Raw genomic sequence first — 15,180 nt, 5'->3', positions numbered from 1 at the left:
AGACCTTTGGTTGTACGAGCCAGTCTTTTCTTCCATATTGACTAAAAAGATGCCACACATGCACCTTGCAGAAACAGATTCCTGCCAGATTCCTGCCATAACTATAATACCTGGGAGCACAGACACCAGACTCTGGTCACTCTGGATTCTGAAAGCATGCTAAGGCATCACATATCTTGGAGACAGGTGAGACTGAATGTGCTTGTTACAGCACATGTCTCTTCATAGGTGTCACGCTGCTCTATGATCAAGAACATTAATGCAGAAACATGTCAACACATTTAAGACAGGCAGGCAGAGTCCTAGGCAAATCTCTGATACAATTTCCTATGAGTTGCTCTCTGCTACAGTAACTTGCTGTACCTGCTTTTCTCCTGAGATTGACTTTTCAGTTCAATGAACCAGACTTCATGTTCAGTGACTAATCTTCTGTGTGCGTTCACTGGCGGAGCTCTAAGGCTGTCCTGTATTATCGCAGGCACAGCTGCAACTGTAGAGCTGGCCCAAGCTTGTGAGAAGTTGCCAAACTCCAGGAAAGTTGGAGGTATTTCCATGCACATTTGCTGATAGCCATCTGGGCCAAATCTTCTTGTGTTAACTCTCCACAAATCTCGCTGGAAAAAGCAGGAAGGTCCAGAAAAAGCACTTGGACCCTGGCATCACCAGCACCTATTGTTATGTGCACCTGTTGGTATAGCATTCTGCATGTAGGAGGGTGTCCAGAAGCAGATACAGTGCATGAGAAAGTGGCATCTATCTGGTCTTTGGGATGATGCCAGATGGTGCCTTGGGAGCCTTCAGCCTTGCTCCCATGCAGGGGACCTTATGATGGGGTCAGAGCAGAAGTTCCCATTCCAGGCACAGGATTCATGTCCTCAGGACAGCTCCAGACCTTTCTTCTCCCTCTGTTTTTTTTTGTCCTAAGACATGTGGAGGACAACATGTGTTGGTGATGGTGGTAACATATTGGATGATCTTGTCAGCAACTGTAAACTTGTCCAAGCAAAGAAAGAGGTATCTTATGTCTCTGTGATGCAGTGAGAACAGTGAAGAGCAGCAATCCTTCTCACACCTGCATGATGAAATAACTCTTTCCAGAGTATAAGAATGGGTTACATCAGTCACAAAACAGGAAATATTTCCATCTGAACATGATGGCTGTGGTTTTCAAGGAAACGCATGTACCCAAACGCCATTCAATTCAACTGTACATCCTGAACAAACAGTAGTGCAAAATTTTGGTTGTATGTTACAAGCTAGAAGGGAAATATGAAGTCTCTCCAGCTCTAGGGTGTGATTAAAGTGGATCAAAACCCTATGCATCACTCCTGACATAGTTGTTCAAGGATGCCTACTGCTGAGAGATCTTGTGTAATCTAATTAAGGAAGAGAGCAAATCTGCCTGAGACGGGTAGGACTAGCACTGGCAATCAGTAGCAACCATGGCAATGAAAAAGGCAGACAGGAGTTTGTTGCTGTTTTGGGACACACTTCTGAGCAAATATGGCTTGGAGAAAGTTTTGCATATCAAGCGCTTTCTGAATTGAGCAAAGCAGCTGATAACAAGGCTGAGGCCAGAACCAGGTGATGTGTTTGGAAATAACAGTCTTCCCACCTGGGGCTTGCAACCAAGTCAGTAAATTGCAATGGAACAAGAACTTGTAGTCAACCTGAGTACTTATGCATGTCAACAGTAAAGTGCAGGTGACTTGGTCTTGCCTTGCTATCGGTTGGCTTTGTGCAGAGAAGCTGTGGTTACCAGAGCACTGAAATGGGTGTCTGCAATCTGTACCATCTTCCAGAAATTGATGTCTTCAGTACTTCTGGCATTCCAGAATGTTGCAGAGAAAGCCACGGTCCTCATTTCTGTCCTTAATGCAACATAGATTTGGACAGAAAAAGGTCTTAGAGGGAAGGGGCAGGCTTGAGAAGATCTCATTTCACATTGAGGACTCAGCCTAAAGTCAGTTTGCAGATTGGGCTGACAAGACTGCACACTATGTTCCCTGAAGCTCAGCTGTGGCTATGTGAAAAGAATATCTGATCACTGAGATCTCCACCATGGCAAGAGGGAAAATGGAAAGTTGTAAATTGGAAAAGATGCGTTTGTGGCAGCTGAGGTGAGAGAGTATCTGATCTGTACAGATTCATAGACCAGTAGAATAATTTGGCTGGAAGGGACTTCCAGAGGTTGCCTAGTCCAACCTGTCTTCTCTGAGCAGGGACAGCTCTATTTGGTTGATTCCTGGGCAGTCAGGCTGGGAAGATCTCCAAGGATGGTGGCATCTGCTATGGTGAGTACCCTCCACATAAAAAAAGGGTCCCCTGATACCCTGGCAATGCCCCATGATGCAATGTGTATCTGATTAATGCTGTCCCTCTGCACCTCCCAGAACAGTCTGGCTGCTTCATCATAGAGCCCTTCCTCACGGCAGCTGAAGGCAGCCAAAAGAGGTCTCCCTTGTTTTCTTATCCCCAAACTGATCAAAGGAATGTCTCTCCACCTCTCATTGGACATGCTGTGCTCCAGCAGCCTGTTGTCTCAGTGAACGCCACTTGACCCACTCCACAGGGTCAATGTATGTTGTGTGTTGCCCTGGGGAGGCTTTATTAGGCCCAGAGCTAACTTTGTGTTATGCAGTGGGTCTCACTGATGTTGAATATAGGCTGGCTGTAGAGGAGGCTGTTGCTTAGTGTTCTCATCACCTCTGAGTTAGTAGGTTTGGAAAAAAAAAGTAGTAGGTCATAGAATGATGCAGGAAATATATTCCGTAATTCTTATCCATCATGTGCTCTTTTTGAAGAGCTTCCTTCCCTTGAGTCTGCAAAGTGGCAAAGCAGGTCATGACAGATGATGGAGTACATTCCCATGAATATTGTGTCATTTTAGAAAAGTCATTAGCAAACTGAAATCTACCTTGAGCAGCTGTAACAATAGGAAGAGGAGATAAAAAAATGAAATAAATAGTTGTTAGATGGTTTGCAATTGTCAGTGTTTCAAGTGGCAAATGGGCAGCAACTTTGAATTGCACCCATTCTTGTTCAGGCTTCACACACAATTCATGAAAGGCAACTAGACAGCTTCAAGAGCTCTAAGCAGAAACTTGACTTTCTAATATAGCCAAACAGCTATCCTGCAGCATACTCTCTTCAACAGTGTTTCATTCAAGGTCTAAGCCTTCTAATGTAGTCTCCAAAGATATTAGAATCTCCAGTTTCCATTTACTTTATAATTCAAATTTGCTGGACTAGTATCTCAGCCCAGGCACTTCTGTACTCCTGTCATCGCCAGATCTACTTACGTGTTTTCTGACAATGACAATGAGAGGGCAGGATGAAAGGAAAGATAGATCGAATGGGAGCAGGTCTGTGGGTAAGGAGAGGAGACATCCTTCTCCACTGGGCAAGTCATTTCCCCTTTGGGTCAAAATGTTCTAGCACACCCAGGTGGTCTGTATGCTGGGGAATACAAGAGGGCAAGCCAGACAACACAGGGTCACTTTCTGGTTTTCAGGCTATTTTTGGCCTCTCTCAGAGACTAAGCATCCAGCATCTGCAGGCATTGCTACTGTATCGCAAGATGACAGTCATACTCCACTTGGACACATGGGGCAACCATTTTGTTTTAATTTTGTTTTGTTTGCACTGATGTAATTCAGAAGCATTAGACTGAAGTTACCAAAGCTTTAAATCAACAGAGTAAAGTTAAGACAAAATCAGGCTCCCCAGATCATCATTGTCTTGAAGTACCTCATTTTCCCTGTAGCTCATTTCTGCTCTTAGTCAGGATCAGTGACTCAGCCAGATTTGGCTGGCAGGGTGCATCAAGGAGAGCTACATATTTCATATCCCCACTGATCCCAACAAAACCAGGTGTCATGGCCTCTACCTGAGGAAAAGACAATATCATCTAGCATTCTGAAAACAGACAGATCAAGGCTAGCTAATGCTTAGCTGTCACTGAGATGTTGTGACATTCAGCGTCGGGGGAAAAAACAGCTGTAAACTTCATGATACAGACAATGGTTAGCCACTTTTTATGCATATAACTAAATATATATATATAAAACTGGGCTGAATCAGCCAAAACAAAACACTTCTTACAATTTCAAGTGTCCTAGGTCAGACCTCCACAGATTGGTCAGAAGTTTAATTTGCTCAGAGCCACTTACCTCATCCAGGCAGTCTTAGAAGCAGCTTTTGTCTTCAGTGGGAAATAAATTCAGATGCCCTAATAAGAATTTTCATGCCTCTATTTACAGGTCCCTTTGTCTTTGAAGACCTGCACCACCAAAGCCTCAGACTTCTTTCCCTTGGAAAAATACCTTGATAGCAGCCACTTCTGCTGCCAAAACCTCTAAACTATCACCAGCCAGCACAGCATCTTTCACACAGACAAGCACCAAGTTTAGCCTGGCCTAGTGAAAGCTCAGCAGTGCTGCTTAAAACAGGGCTGAGCTGTAGACGGTTTATGTAAGTTTTGCCTCCCAAGTGGGAAACTATTTCATATTTGGGAAAATGTATCTCCATATTTCCCAGTTCAGGTACTTAGCACTGAAAAGCAGGACAAATAAGCAGCCATTCAAGATGCAGTCAAAATTTCCAACAGGTTAGCCCACATGCCTTTCACAGGGTTCTAACACCATGTTTCATGTCATCCAGCATTTGAGTTTCTGATGTTGGAACAACAAGCTTGCAACTTTCTCTATATTCCCAGATCCATGCTCCCTTTGGACATTTGTGCCTTCGCTGTGCCTTGCAGCCAGTGCAGCTCTCACTTTGCTCACAGGCAACAAGTGAGGCTTGAGCGATGCGGGAAGAGGGCAGGGGGAGCCATCACTAACCTTGCCTATTGCATCCGTGGTACCTTTGCTGCTTTGCATTGCTATGCAAGTACAGCTGGCAGGCTGGCGAGGCGAAAGTTCATTGTTCCAGAAACTAGCCATCTCTGGGGTTGTAACCATTGTTGCTGACCAGCGCTGCAGAAGGAGAAGGGAAAAGCATCACTGCAACGTCTTTGGGCACACTGGGTGGTTCGTTTCCACAATATTACTGTCTGAAACATTTTCCACTCCAAACTGCCCTCTGCATTGCCCAGAGAAGTTAAACAATATCATCGCTGCTGTGGTGACAACACACTGAGGCAATGGTTTTAAGGCAAGATCCCTCCTTCATCTCTGAATTATGAAAAAAGGAACAAGCTTTCTCTGCCTAGTAAAAGCATGTCTATGACTAAGGAATAACACTTGGGGAACTAAGTTTAGTTTTTTATCTTTGCTGTCTTCATGTCTTGAGGACAAAAGGACTTATCTTTCTTTTCCTGGGAAGTTAAAGTATCTTCCTCCTCTTTCAGGGTCCTGCTGACCCTGGTGTGGGCTTCTTTCTAATTATATTGTGACATTTTCAGGGTGAAAAGTAGAGCCTGAAGAACTGTGTTGCACAGTAAACTGAAGATTTCATTGCAGCCTCTCTCACTGTTTTTATCTGCACTGGGTTTAAGAAAAAAACCCCTCTTCCTACTTACTGTCTTCTCAGCCCTAACCAGACTTGCATATCTGTTTCCACTTAAATCATTACACCTGTCTGTTCACATATTGTTTTCCCAGATCTGAGCTCTCCACATGTGCCTGGCATGGCATTGAGTGGGCTTTTGATGGAGAGGTGCAGATTCCCTGTGACCCTTTTCAGAGCCATCTGTGAATGCTGTGCCGATTGCCATGGCTTGCATTGGCTAGTGAAGTTCATAGTGCTTTCCCGAGAAGGGCTTTCCCTTGGTTTACTGATTTGGGTGCTGAAACATGTAGAGGTGAAGGGATGTGACAAGCTGCTCTGCAAGCCAGTGAGGCTGGGGAGTCTAGAAGCCCACTCCAGTATACTGTTGACCATACCACCGGTATCTCACTTTTGTCATATGATTTTGTTTCTTTCCATTGGCTTCCATTCTGCTCCTCCCCACAAATCCCGGGATGGCTGGCCAAAGCCATCTTCAGACAGCCACAGCTCTCTGTAACATCTATCAAAGGGAGTCCCCCTCATCATCACTGCTCCAGCTCACTCCTCCTGTGCTCCCTCCACATCTAGTATTATAGTAATTACAGTTATATTGCATGGAGCTAATGTAAACTAGCCTTACACTAAAACTACAGTTTTTCCCCTTTCTGCCTATAGGCAGTTATGTTTCTGACCTGGATCAATGAGGCAGTTTAGATAACTATCATACATTTGAGAGGTATCCCACTGTTAATATCTTAATGTGTGTCTCTTCACCTTACACATGTATCTCAGCCTTTAAAAGATCTGCACCAAGCCAGCAGGACCAAAAATATAATCCCATCCTTTCGTTATGTAATGACCTATATTCTCTTTTTAGCAGGTTGTCATGTGCCTAAAGTCTTTGAGATGAAACCTTTCCTGGCTTACCCTTTAATACCCATCTCTGCTGGGAGCTTTTTATCTGCTGTGAAAGAACAGAAATTACCAATATCAGGAAGATTAGGTCCTTTTTGCCTAGGAAAACATGGCATTTCTCTCATTCCTCTGCGTATCTAATGAGTTTTGTGTGTAAGATGCAGAAACCATAGCGAGAGCCAAAGATTAGAGTCAAAGATTACCCAGAAGGGAAGTAGATTAAAAAGAGGTTTTAAATGAGAGGTATTCAAATACACAGCACGCAAACACAGTCACAGGCACAGACGCACACACAGGGTTGAAGCCACTGATGTCATTCCATTGTTTCTTATGTGAGTGGTCTTCCCTGAAGGTGTGATGGCATGCATTTTAATCAAAGGACGCAGAAAGAAATAATGCATTTGCAGCTACAGATAAAAGCAACAATGCTGTGCTTAAGAAAAAAAGCAGATGGGACACATCTGTGTCTCTGGGGATTGAGTAACATGTGTTACATTCTCAGAAATCTGCAAATTGTACAAAATTAGGTGGATTTTTAAAATACCTACCAAAGCATTAGAACATACCACATTTTTGTGAGTGCTCTTACCATTCCAATTCTTCATGCCAATGAAGTTGCCTGTGACACAACCTGCTTTTTCTCTTATGCTACTCCTGTTACTTCCCTCATAATTTATAACTGCATATAGTGTGTGTGTGATCATTCTATTTGTATTCCCAAAGAAATAGCAAAAAATCCCTGTAAGAGTACAGTGATAAACTGAAAAGAAAATAATAGAAGAGGAGCTATGGCAGGAGAGTCAGCATGTTGTTAGGAAAATACTTGGTAGTTCTAGGATTTGGCTCCAATACCCATAGGTTTTCCTAATGGCTTTTTGCTCTGTAGATGTTTCAGTTGTAACGAGGTCATATACAATCATTACACAAAAAATATAACAATACCGTTCAGTTTAATGACACTGTTTATCAAAGGAGGCCAGAATTCCACTCAATTTCTTTTAGGAAATAGTAAAACAACAAACAAAACAAATCAGAGGGAACGTGGCAAAGTAACAACACAGAGAGAAAAGAAGTGGCATAGATGTGCTGAAATACTGGCAGAAGGTACAAGGGGAGTGAATAATTACCACAATCACAATATTACTGCAGTTTAGGATCTTTTATGGAGTACCAGGTGACAAAATATTTAAAATCAACAATGTGATGGACCAGGAATATGCTGTTGATTTTAACTTACTGTGCTCTGCAAAGAAGTTGTATATGCAAACAATTCTAGGAACTGTTTTTGAGAAGGGAATTAAAAAAGGGCATGTTTTGTAATTCAGAGACATGTTAGCATGCAAATGTGTAAATATGAAGTTATATGGGAAGAATATATTTGGTCTGAAAACCATTGGTCTTTTAGGTACCAATAACTCCCATAGTCTTGTATGAATAAAGCAATAACTTGTATGTAAGGCTCAGACCTCTCCCAAAAGAAATGACGAACAGCTAGAAAACATTTAGCTTGCAGTTGGCCCAATAAAACGTTCAAAGATCATGAAAATAAAACCAGGGAACACTATGAACCAGAGGTGGAATGGTCAATAAATACAGGTACTGTGGCTGAACCCCTGTTGGAAATCCATGGCATCTGCCTACCCTCTTGTTAATATTTTGTTATTTATTCTTTACTGTACACAGCAAGTAATTATGTGGCCCACACCATGGATGCTCAGTCAAGGAGCTGACCTGTTTTGGAGCAAACCTGGGGAACTGGCAAGGGCTGGACTCTTGCCTTGTAGCTCGGGGAGCTCTGCATGCAAAGCAGAGCAGGAGGACTGACCAGCCAAAATGAGACACGACAGCCCAGCTTCTAAGAAAGGAGGAAGCATCTGCCTTCCTGGAGATGGCATATGGATAGTCTGGCCACAGCTAGCTGCAATTTTGACAGCCAATCCTGCCAGACAATGCTGAATCAGCCTCCAGCCCCAACAAACATTTCTGCAGATCTGAACATGAACCCACACAAGTAGCAAGGAGGATTATGGTGGCACAGTGGGGAGGACAGGATGACAGTCAAGCATGGCAGGGGCAATCCATGCCCAGAGGATCCCATACAGGCAGCGAAGGTGGAAGAGGTTTGTTGTTAGCCCACAGCCGTATGCCTAGAACCCTGTGTCTCATCAAGAGGCCAAGAAAATTGTGAAGGAACAAACCAGTGCAGCAGGTGAACCATCCTCAGCACACAAGGAAGAAGGGCTTTGTTGGTTTTAGTCAGGTTTCTTCTCTTCTTTTTCTTTATTTTTCTTTCCCTTTTTTCTTTTTCCTTTCATTTGTCTTTTTGTTTTCCTTTTTCTTTTCCTTTTTTTATTTTTATTGTTTTGTTTCTTATTGGCTTTTTCTTCTCCTTTTTCTCTTTTCTCCTTTCTTTTTTCTTTTTCTTTATTCTTTTTTTTCTTAATTCTTTTTTCTTCTCTTTTTCTGTTACCTTCTCTTTTTCCTTTTCCTTTTATTTTTCTTTTTTTATGTTTATGTTATTTGTATATATTTTTTATTTATTTCTCTCTTTTTCTCTTTCCTTTTTTTTTCCTACCCAGAGGTTTGTGTTATTTATTTTATTTTTACCTTTGCAGCCAGAGCAGATATCTGAGTTACACCAAGGTCAGCATGTCTTAGATCACCATAGAACACGCAGGCCAGCTGAGGCAGCTCTCCTTGCCATCATTAGCAATAGGACATGAGGAGCTGAGCCTAAGCTTGAGCTTGGGCATGCACAGCTGCTGACTTGGAGCTGACATTAGCTTGATCTAATTTAATTGTAGTGTCTCAGAGAATTCAAACCCTTTTATAGATACTGTGAAGGCTCACAGTCAGTATGAGACACCATCTGTGCAAGCCTCATCAGAGGTGCCTCTTTCCCTCTAGCTATGAATCCACACTTTGTCAAAATACATGGATGCATTTATTAACTTGCTGCTAGGCTTGTTCTGAGGTGGTCTCTGCTATTCTTTTATTTTTAATATGCAATTATCCCATGTTTCAGTCCTTGTCTCTTGGCCTAACCTGTCTGGAAAATTGCAACATTTAATAAAGGGAGTGAAATCTTACATGCAGCCCATGAGTGTTGAAGGAAAGACAGAGCTCAGACTGTAAGCTAACTTACTTTATTCCCTGCTGAAATAATTCAAGACAAGCATGTTGGAGGGGTGAAAAGGAGGCAAAAGACAGCTTTTCAGATACATTTCAGAAATAAGCCCAAAGGGAACCTGCCATCTTCTGTTTTCTTACTACAGGTTCTTCCTTCACATCATAGGACTCCCTAATACAGCACAAAGGATATCAACTAAAACCACCCTACCTGGGGTTTTCCCTGGTCTCACAGTAATGCGTTTGGGGGGGCGCAGATTTTCTTGTACCTCCTGTTAGAGGAGGTGGTGGCATTCTGCAATAGAGGAATAGCTCCTATGCAGGTTACCTTGCTGTGCATTTCTCAGCAATTCCATCCTAGAAAGGAAGATGTAATTCAACTAGAGCGTGTATTTGCAAGAGATTACTGTTCGTAAGAGATTACTATAGGTCATGTTGATCAATCAGTGGGCTTCTTGCAGACTTCTTTCCACATGCAGAAGCATGGGAGGAAATTCAAAGAGGTATTTAGGAGTTGAATGTAGTCCATTAATACCTCTGTTGTCCATAGAGTTCTTCACAAAACCGTCAGGGGACTGGTTGCCTTGTGCCTCCCAATTGCCTGTAAACTCCAGGAGCAGTTTAGTGAACCATTTCAGATTATTCAGAGAGTAAACCTTGAGGGACAACCTAGTCCTTGGTCTAGTCTCCTTTGACCTGAGGAGTCCAGAACTGCAGCCAGCACTCCAGGTGTGTTTCACCAGTGCTGAGTAGAGAGGATGGATCACCTTTCTTGACCTACTGATGAGACTCTGCCTGATGCTGGTGGCCTTTCCTGCAAAGGTGCATTGCAGATTTATGGTCAGCTTGGTATCTATAAGGAACCCCAGGGCTTTACTGCCAACCTGCTCTCCAGCCAGTTTCCCCCCCAGCCTATCCTGGTGCCTGGCGTTATTTCTCAGGTGCAGGACTTTGCACTTCATGTCATTGAACATCATGAGGTTCCTGTCAGCAATTTCCCTAGTTTTCCAAGGCTCCTCTGAATGGCAGCAAAACTGTGTGCTGTATCAGGCACTCCTCCCAGTTTTGTAGCATCTGAAAACTTGCTGAAGGTGCACTCTGTCTCATCATTTGTCATGATGTTAAACAGAATTGGCCCCAGTATCCACCCCTGGAGTACTCTACCACTGTCTGGCCTTCAGCCAAACTCTGTGCTGTTGACTACCACCCTCTGAGCCTGACAGTTCAGCCACTTTTCAATCCATCTCACTGTTCACTAATCTAGCCTGTAAGGCATAGACAAACGTCTATGAGGATGTTCTTGGAAAGGTGTCAAAAGTCTTGTTAAACTTGAGATAAACATCATACGCTGCTCTTCCCTCAGTTTTCCTACTGTTTCAAAGATAATTCAGAAAAGAAGGGGACACTGTCTGAGGCAGTGGGACATAAGAGGCTCTCTGTTGCTCAGAGATCCTTTATCTAGAAGGCATTGTGCCTTTTGCCAGTTACTTGTACTTTCTGTAACTTACACAGCAAGTAAGTCTGGCATTGCTACTGGGAGACTGTCCTGGCAACCTCAAATATTGATGTCCAGCTTCCAGCCCAGTTGAAAAGATGGAACAGTGCCACGGCTTTTGGTTAGATTTCTGCGACTGAGGGGTAGGCAGTGGTAAAGCTTATTCCATCTCTACTCCTGAGGCATCCAGACTTGCCCATCACCAGCAAACACTCCATTTAGCGCAAAGAGATGTAGGGTCACAATGCATTAGCACAAGCAATAGAGGTAAAAATAGTGGAAATCTCTCTGGAGTATGAAACATGAAGTGTTTGAAGATTGCAATTTAAAGGAAAAGTCTATGAAAATACAAGTCTGACTTGTCACCCACCTCCGTTTCTTCTCTAAAGCAGCTATAGCAGAGGGATGGCAGTGTGATTAGACTAGCCAGGTCTTTCTGGTACCAACAGGTGCCATGGCTATTTGCCAGGACACCCCAAAAGCTCCTCTGTTTCTGAATCTACGTAATTTTGTAAGTAAAACCATGCAGCACACAAACATATCTCCAACACCAACTCGGCAGGCTAAGAATAGATCAGCTAAGGCTATGTTAACAATGTCAGATACAAGACGTTGCAAGGTAATAGGATCCCGTTACAGGGGAAGCATGGAAAGCCAGGTGCAAAATTGCAGTACTGGGCTCCTTCAGCTCATGGAGTTTAACAGGGAAAGGGACCTGGCTTCAGCATGGTTGGAGCACACAGTATGAAGACAGCTTCCCAAAGCACACAGCAAAAGGTTATGCTCATATCTCTCCACATCAGACCTTCCTTGGTGGGGGCTGTTTTAATGCATCATGACAGCAATGGTACCAGGGCACTCTAGCAGCCCAGCTGACTTCCAGAGATTCATGAAGGGCACTTTTTGCTTGTAATAGCTGAGGCAGCCAGTTTAAAGGGAAGGCTAAAGGCAAATATTACATAAGTACTCAAGATGAGAGCAATAGTGCAGGCAGTCATTTCGTCCCTAAAGCATAGGAAGATGGCAGGGTGGTGGTGGGGTGGGCAGGTGAGTGAAAAGACAGCAGATTTGCTCAAAGTGTAGAGCTTCTTTCTGTAGGACAACGGGTAGAGATTGTCACTGGTTTCCTTTCTACAGAAGGATCTCACAAGGGAGTCGGGGTCTGCTGAGGCATTGGAAAGCAAGTATTAAAGCCCTAAAAGAGGACCTAAATCACTGTCTTGCAGGGAAGCTTACTTAAGATGCTGAAGGACAGATACTGTGGCCAGAGCTTGTCTTTGCTGATGGTGAATACATAGCATCCAATACTGACATGTCAGCAAGGGCTATTGGAGTAGTACTTACAGCATCTGCTCCTCTGCATCCCCGTGATCATGTAATGTATTACACAGAGTGGAGAGGGCTCATGAACAGGATGTAACTTACCAAAATAATCAAAAATTCTCTTCCTCCTTGTTAACCAGGCTCTGCCATAATGGAGAGCCACAAAGCTCCCCTTAGCGTCAGGAAAACTGAAGAGAACACAATTAGACAGACTTACAAACTCTTTATAAACTACATTTATTATTAGCTTTAAAATGCATGGCTGCTGTGCTGGAGAGCAGCTTGTTCCAGGCTTGCAAGGTTTGCTGAGTGCAGTAGGAGCCTGGGGAAGACAGAACTGGTTGTTATGGCTTGTTTGCATTGTCAAAAAGATATTAATCATAACCACTGTGAGAGTAGTCCTGGTCTCAACGTGGAGAGCTCTGCTCAAGAGTTAAAAGAAGTCACGCAGAGACTGGGAGCTGCAGTGTATAAAAAAACACTTCAGTCCAAAGTAATAATAATTTAAAGTGCAGATACCCTGCCAGGGATTAGATTTCTACAGTTCAGGGAATATGCACTCATTCTGTCATGACTGGTTTGGCCTCAGGGAACCTGTAGGCCATGACCCTGTGTAAAGCTCAGGCTGGCACCAGCCAAAGCCTCAACACCTACACTGTTTTGGGGGACCCAAGCTCCTGGGCAGTGCGTCCTGGCAGTGTGTCCTGGCAAAGTGCTCAACTTGCCGTGGGAAGAGATCCAAGCCCACCACTGCTACCCTGCCCCATCCATGGTTGTTGTGACCAAGCAAACATGGTCATGCAGGTTAGATGGATGCTCTCCATACCCACCCCAAAGCTGAGCAACGGGCATCTTGCAATTTAAGCATAGACTGAAAGTTTCCTAGTCTTTAACATGCTCATGTGTTTGCGTGACAGCTTCTGCATTGAGGCTGCTCCCAGTTGAAGCTGAGTTAGGCATGTAACACCAGAGATTCAATATCATTATCTGTACCTGTCAAATACTCTAGCCTTTATACCACCACATCATTAGATGTTAACAAAGTGTGCTGCCCTCAGAAGGAAAATGGCAAGGCATGTAAACCAAAGGTTGGAAAGATTGCCACACAAAACTGAAGAGGATATGAAAAAGGCTTGTTACTGTTTCCTGAGCACAGAAAAGGGCCTGATACATCAGCTCCAAGAAATAAGAATACATATTGTTCATGCTGGCTAAACACACGGTATGTCCAAGCAATACCAGATCTGGCTTACAGCAGCCAGTCTCCAGGAAATAAGAAAAAGCAAATAAAAGTGCTCTGACTGCCTTCCAGGAAGCTGCCTTGTGGTTTTGGAGCCACATCTCCACTGATCATCAGCAGGAGGGACACCAACAAAGCCCCAAAGGCTGTTCAGTGTTTCCGAAGTGGTAGTAATAAGTTAGAGTGTTAGTAGTTTGGTTTTTTTTTTGAGAACCCATCAGTCATGTATGCAGAAAAGATGTGTCTGTCACACCCATGTGCAGAATTTTGGGGATTATTTTGGGAATGGCTTTCAAATTACAAACCTATTAAGAGGTGGTTTTCAACGAAACAGAGAAAAAATGGGGACAGTGTGACCAGCCTAAATGACAGATGCCTTCTTTCTTGTCCCTTAGGCTCTCAGCAGGGCGAAAGCCAGAGACGCTTGTATAGAGAACTGCTGAGAAACTACAATCGTCTTGAACGACCGGTAGTGAATGACTCCCAGCCCCTTGTGGTCGAGCTCCAGCTTTCCTTGCTGCAGATAATTGATGTGGTAAGTTACTTGCTGTTCTGTTCTCTATGGCACCCATGTAGCATAACAAATCTGATCTCTCTTGTAGGGACCATACTCTTCCTCTTAATCAGGCTATCAGAGGTAAAGGCAGACTGTCTTTGGCTAAATGCTGGAGTACATGCTTTGACACTTTGGAGGAGTGAATACCCTCCCAAAAGCACAGCCATCTCTGATGGCTCACAACATGAGCTGCAAGGAAATGAATTATGAAGATTTTTCAGTTTGTTTTAAGAAGAAGAAAGAATTCAATAAATTAGAAGCCATGTGTTACTACAAATTTTTAATAATATATTCTTCTCAGAGCCATGAGCGATGCAATTACTGAAGACCATATGCAGCATTCAAAGCTAGCATCACTGCACTTATACTTTTTCATTAGACATTATAATGGCATTGGCTTCTCCCATCTTGTCTTTACTATGCAATGCAGTTGGAGGAGCCTGCCCTGAGATGAGGCTAGAAATATATGAAAGCAAAACCTGGAGGCACAGCCCTCTAATTGCCTTGACTGCAAGATGCTTTTTTCAGAATTGGAGATTTAACCCATGGAAAATTTTAACATAATAATCCAAATCCTTTTCTTCATAATGAAGATGATTCTGTATGACAAACCATGATATATAGAGATAATTTCTATCATCTACATGGAAAAAACAAGCCAGGAGAACAATTTTCACCATCTTCACCTGGTCAGTACAGCAAACAGCTGGACACGTTAGTGCTCCTTTCCATATACTACCCTGTCCATAGTCAGTATTATGGGCTGGTTTCCAATACACTGTCACTGTCATGGAAGGAGTAAGGAATAAAGAGAGATGTGCAAACCTTTGTGCGGTTGCAAACCAATTTGACAGAGGCCTCAAATATTTAAACTTTTTAAAGCTCTCATAATCTTTCTGAAAATGCATAGTGCATCAGGTGCTCTTCCTGGAGGGGTAAGCAGGACTCCAAAAGACTCGCACTCCAGCATCGTGCTGTACAAGTGGCAGATCCAGCCAGTTGTGGTGTTCCTGGAGGCAGGCAGCAGCC

At 43.4% G+C, this 15,180-nt stretch overlaps 1 protein-coding gene across 1 annotated transcript in view; it reads left to right on the top strand.

The window, feature by feature from the left end:
- Positions 1-15,180, top strand: part of LOC104048075 (neuronal acetylcholine receptor subunit alpha-7) — a 72,904-nt gene that overhangs the window by 13,475 nt on the left and 44,249 nt on the right. The window contains exon 3 of the mRNA XM_064438187.1: positions 13,991-14,130. Within this exon, the coding sequence (XP_064294257.1) occupies positions 13,991-14,130 (140 nt within the window). The remainder of the gene's footprint in view (positions 1-13,990; positions 14,131-15,180) is intronic.

Source organism: Phalacrocorax carbo, chromosome Z (genome assembly GCF_963921805.1).
Source record: "Phalacrocorax carbo chromosome Z, bPhaCar2.1, whole genome shotgun sequence".
Classification (NCBI taxonomy): domain Eukaryota; kingdom Metazoa; phylum Chordata; class Aves; order Suliformes; family Phalacrocoracidae; genus Phalacrocorax; species Phalacrocorax carbo.
The sequence above is the reverse complement of the archived record's forward strand: the minus strand, read 5'-3'. Positions and strand labels throughout refer to the sequence as shown.